General features: G+C 48.5%; 1 protein-coding gene across 1 annotated transcript in view; it reads left to right on the top strand.

The window, feature by feature from the left end:
- EDEM1 (ER degradation enhancing alpha-mannosidase like protein 1) overlaps positions 1–5281 on the top strand; it is a 22764-nt gene that overhangs the window by 12784 nt on the left and 4699 nt on the right. The window contains exons 6-11 of the mRNA XM_007453071.1: positions 392–396; positions 530–639; positions 722–896; positions 2452–2572; positions 3049–3219; positions 5084–5157. Coding sequence (XP_007453133.1) covers positions 392–396; positions 530–639; positions 722–896; positions 2452–2572; positions 3049–3219; positions 5084–5157 — 656 coding nt within the window. The remainder of the gene's footprint in view (positions 1–391; positions 397–529; positions 640–721; positions 897–2451; positions 2573–3048; positions 3220–5083; positions 5158–5281) is intronic.

Raw genomic sequence — 5281 nt, 5'->3', positions numbered from 1 at the left:
GCAGTTACGCAGACCTCTCACTGTTGTGGCCTCTCCCGTTGTGGAGCGCAGGCTCCGGACGCGCAGGCTCAGTGGCTATGGCTCACGGGCCCAGCCGCTCTGTGGCGTGCGGGATCCTCCCAGACCGGGGCACGAACCCATGTCCCCTGCATCGGCAGGCAGGCTCTCAACCACTGCGCCACCAGGGAAGCCCCATGTGCAACTTTTGTATACTTTCAAATTATAATATAGATATTTTTATTCTGCCTTTCATTTGGCAAATCATGCAGACGGTTTCAAGTTGTTATCTTGTTTTTACAGTTATTGTCTTTAAAATCTATATGACAGTCCATTAACTCTTCTGATGTTGGACATTTGGATTTTTTCTGTTTTTCTTTTTTCCATTTTACAGATAATGTAAATTATATAATTCATCATTCTCTGATGATCAACACCCTTTAGGCTTTTGAAATGCATTGTCAATCTGGAAAAGCAACAGGACAAACCTATTTTTCTTGTGCATTAAATGTTTTCCCCATTTTTGTGTCAGTGTTGAAACACTGTATGTTCAGGAAGCTCTGACCACCCATGCTGCTGATAGGACCGATAAAGACGTGAGCGCCACTCATTCATCCCTCCTCTTTCCTGTGAGGGACAAAAGTGCTGAGGAGCAGTGGGGCTGAAGTAGGAGGCGCCCCTGCCCCCCACCCGGGGGCCCTGATGAGCTTGCTTGTTTTCACAGGCAATGTTGTGAACATTCAGACGGGCCATTGGGTCGGAAAGCAGAGTGGCTTGGGTGCCGGACTGGACTCCTTCTATGAATACCTCTTGAAATCTTACATTCTCTTTGGAGAAAAAGAAGACCTAGAAATGTTTAATGCTGCATATAAGAGTATTCAGAACTACTTAAGAAGAGGGTATGTCTCCTCACCATCTCTCTTACTGTCCCATCAAGCAAATAGAATGTATTGTGAAATGTTCGTATTTTTCTCAACATAGATTCACAGGATCTTTTGGTCTCTGCCCTCATTTTACTGCCTCCTAGTTGTTTGTTAAGTCATTTGAGGGGGTGGTGAAGAGGTGTAATAGCTATTTACTGCTGCGTAACAAATTACCCTGAAACCTAGTGGCTTAAAACAGCAAACATTATCTCACCCATTTTCTGAGGGTCAGGAAGCCAGGAGCAGCTAGGCTGATCCAGGGGCTCTCACGGGGTCATCCACAAGCTATTGGTGAGGGCTGCGGCCTTGTCACGGCTCACGCAGGGCTGGAGGGTCCCCTCCTAGGCTTAAGTTCTTCACATGCTGTGGCTAGAAGTGTCAGTTCCTTGCCATATGGGCCTCTTTGTAGGCAGCTCATGGCAGTTGGCTTCCTCAGAATGAGTGATCTGAGAGAGATGGAAAGAGAGCCACCAGAATGAAAGCCATATGCTTTCAATGCCCTAATCTCAGAATGACAACCAGCACTTCTGCCGGACACTGTTGGTCACACAGACCAGGGCTGATGTAGTCTGTGAGGGTACTGCACACGGGTGTGACAGCCAGGAGGCAGGGGTCACTGGGGGCCGCCTGGAGACTGGCTGCCACAAGAGTGACACATCCCTCTGTTTCCCTGGTTTTAATTGCACATAGAGCTGTAATGCGGCACAGTTGTGTTGGTTCTTTCACTTTCTAAAGAAGTTAGGATTGATCTTTATACTTGATGAGAGAAAGGACAGTTACCACCTTCTTTTCCCTCTGTGTTTGTTTGAAACAGCTTTGTCTGCGGCTTGTCAGTTGTGCATTCAGGATGGCAGAAGAGAAGTGCCATTCGAAGCTGCAGCGGCTTCGACCCTGGTGCCGCCTCTGTCTTCCCTGGGTCTTGCCTTGTGCACATGTGTGTGTTAAGTGGCCAGTGCAAGTGATAGCTACTAGTTGCCTGCCCATTTCCACCCTAGCTGTTGTAGGATCATTCAAGTGATGTGTTTTAGTAAGAGGCTGTTTGGCCAGAGTTCAATCCTTTTTGATTTTTAAAGCCCCTAAATTTAGTAAATTAGTAGTAATCACTGAGCTTCTTGCTCTGAGGTGTTCCTCCAGGCCCATGGTGTATGATTTTATTAGAGAAGAGACTCTTTTTTTGGTGCAGAAATAACCAGCCTTCCCCACTCAGGTCCAAACTGACCCATGCTATATACCAAATTACGTGGAAGTATTTCTCAAACCTGATTGTCAAAGTGCTTTCTGCACAATGTAGTGAAATCCCAATGTGTTACCATGGCTGAGTTTAGAACTTTTATCCTTTGGTAAGTGTCATCTTATGCTAGAGTCTTGTATTGAGAGGTAGGGGCCGTCTGTCTCCAAAGGTTTAAAGAATGAGTGAGGAGAAAAGGTTAATGTTGATTCCATCTAAGTCAAACTGCCAGGGGCTGCTGCGGGGACAGAGCCTGAGCTGTTTCTCTTTCTTCCCCTTTGGCCGCTCTGCGTGGCTCCTCAGTCGGGAAGCCTGTAACGAGGGGGAAGGGGACCCGCCCCTCTACGTCAACGTGAACATGTTCAGCGGGCAGCTGATGAACACGTGGATTGACTCTCTGCAGGCGTTCTTCCCAGGACTGCAGGTATTTCGCCATCCTGTTTGCTGAGAAATAGCAGTCATTGGAAAAGGGCTTCCCCCCCCCCCCACCGTTTTCTTTTTATGGTACCAGAACACTCTCTGGCTCCTTCAGATTTGGGAAGTGAATAGCACAGTACGTCCCCATTATTCTCTTTGGAAATGACTCCACACTAAATCAGTGCAAAGCCATGCCAGAAAAGTAACGGCATGTGATTTTTGGATGGTTCTTGTCTCAGTTGTCCGTTCTTTGTTCATGAGTACAGCTAGCCTCTTGTCCTGTGCACTTCTCAGGGCTTGGGCATTGATGGCCAGATGGGGGGTGGGGGGGGTCTGTCTGGGATGCTCCTTTTGGGTTGGTTTTGTCTCCAGCCACGTTTGTAGGTCAGGTGACCAGTGGGGGGAGGGGGGAGCCCAGGGCCTGTGTCACGTCGCCACTCTGAGAACAGTGTCTTAGCCTGGTGACCTGCGCCTTCCCTGTAGGTTCTGATCGGAGACGTGGAAGATGCCATCTGCCTGCACGCCTTCTACTACGCCATATGGAAGCGCTACGGGGCCCTCCCCGAGAGGTACAACTGGCAGCTGCAGGCCCCCGACGTGCTCTTCTATCCGCTGAGACCCGAGCTGGTGGAGTCTACGTATCTCCTGTACCAGGTGCTAGAGCTTGTTGAACAGTAGTTTGTGTTGAAATGCTGGGAAGACCTGTAGCAGTTGGTTCGTAGGGAAACTTGCTGACAGGTGGGGAATAGTGTTATTTCACAGCGACCGTTAGAGTGACCGCCGGCGCAGAGCCTTGTTAGCGCTCAGTGTCTGTCCTGGCTGCATGGGACAGGGAAAACGTCTGCAGTCATGTACGCGTTTGCCCTACATTCTGCAAAGCTGAGTCGTATCTTTACTACAGGGCTTGTTTCTCACATCCTTCAATCAAGAGGAAGATTTGGTACTCTCTGTCTTCCAAATTTATTTGACCAAACAACTCTTGTTGGGGGATGCATTTCTGTCCTCATGTACTGTGGAACCCTGGTTTGTGTAAAGTATTCAGACAGAAAAGTTATTTTTCTTAGTCGGAAAGGGAATCATCTGGGATCGTCTGAGTGCCTACTTTTGTTTAATCCTTCACAAACACATACAGTGTTCCTCTTTTGTGGAATTACTTGAATGCCACAGGAAATGTCACTCTAACTGTGAAGAATCTTCTCCCCGACGGTTCAAGGCCGATATTTATACCTCTGTGCGTGCCATACATAGTACACATCGAGAGTTGTCAGCCATTCGCAAATTCAGCAGCACGAGCTGCTCACTTTCCAAGAAGCTGGCCCTCCGTGCGTTCGGCAGACGCGTGTAGTGGGCAGGCCCTCGCAAGGAGATCTGATGAGCTCTGGTAGTAGGATCAGTAGTTTCGATTTATTCCATAGGTTTTTTTTAGCGCCGAATCCTTGCCAGTTGCTTCTGAAAAAGGGAGAAATCCTGTGCAAATGGTAACTGACTTCAGGTGTAGAGAGACCTTGTGAGTTGTATGGAAGCTCTCAGGGGTGGGGAGGTTGCCTCTGATATTGCATCCCGGATCCCAGATCCCAGAGTAGAGTCCGGCCACTCACGCTCCGAGGGTGACACACTCGGGTGCTGGCTGCGTTCTCCTCTTAAGCTTAGGTCTGTTGCCTTTGGGTTGGTGCCTCTTGGTTTCCGTCGCTGCTTCTTTCTTCTTGCAGCTTCTTCCTCATGTTGACTCTACTGTCTTAGAATCCAGAGAAATCTTCGGCTTCCTGGCCCTGCCTTCGGAAGCTGCTCCGTGTGCCCTCCTAATCCAGACACACCTGACCCTGTGCTCGTTTGCTTTTGCTGCTGCACGGTTGGCACTGGGCACGAATTATAGGTGATCCCCAACTTTCAAACTAGTTTTGGGATAAAAGTCTCATCTTCCCAGAGAAATTTTTTTTTCCCCTAACGAAACCATCTACGAGCATGTGACAGAAGAGGAAGCAACAACCCAGGGACTGAGTTCCTAGGGTGATTAGAGAGCACAGCATGTGGAGGCCTCTTGAGATACTTTGAGAGCCTTCTTGTCCCCTAGCCCTTCTCACGGTGCTGTGGATGGAACGGGGGCAACGTCCTGTTTCCCTGTGCTTGCAGCTTAAGCTTCTAGGGAGTTCTGAGGCAACACAGAAACTGGATTTGTTCTCAGATATGGGACTGTCAGTGAGGTGTTGTTTCATTTCTGATCATGATGGGCATCACGAGAGCCAAAGGCAGGGAGTTGATCTGCCCTGGGTCAGATCTTCTCACCCACCCCCCACCCCCCCCGTTCAAGTTAAACAGATTGGAGGTGCTCTTTGATGTGAACCGACAGAACACCTTAATCCTGTAACATTCGCGACGCTTCAGGATAAAGTGAACTGGCCCGTGCCTACCTTTGGACAGTGATTCATCTCCTCGGGACCGTCCTGCAATCACCGCGATGTGTGTTGACGGCGTGTCTTCCAGGCCCTCACTGGATCACATTCTCTCGTGTTCTCCCTAGGCAACCAGGAATCCCTTCTACCTCCATGTAGGAATGGACATTCTGCAGAGTCTGGAAAAGTACACAAAAGTCAAGTTAGTTTTCTAAGTTCCTTCCTTTTTCTCTTGGCCACTTTTGATTTCTTTTAAGTTGTGCTGAGGTAATATTATTCTATTTTGCATTTTACTTTTTAGAACAGGTCGTTAATGTTAATTTTGT

The sequence above is a fragment of the Lipotes vexillifer genome, unplaced genomic scaffold, assembly GCF_000442215.2.
Source record: "Lipotes vexillifer unplaced genomic scaffold, Lipotes_vexillifer_v1.1 scaffold1105, whole genome shotgun sequence".
Taxonomy (NCBI): Eukaryota; Metazoa; Chordata; class Mammalia; order Artiodactyla; family Lipotidae; genus Lipotes; species Lipotes vexillifer.
Note: the sequence above shows the minus strand (reverse complement) of the source record. Positions and strands in the feature narration are given on the sequence as shown.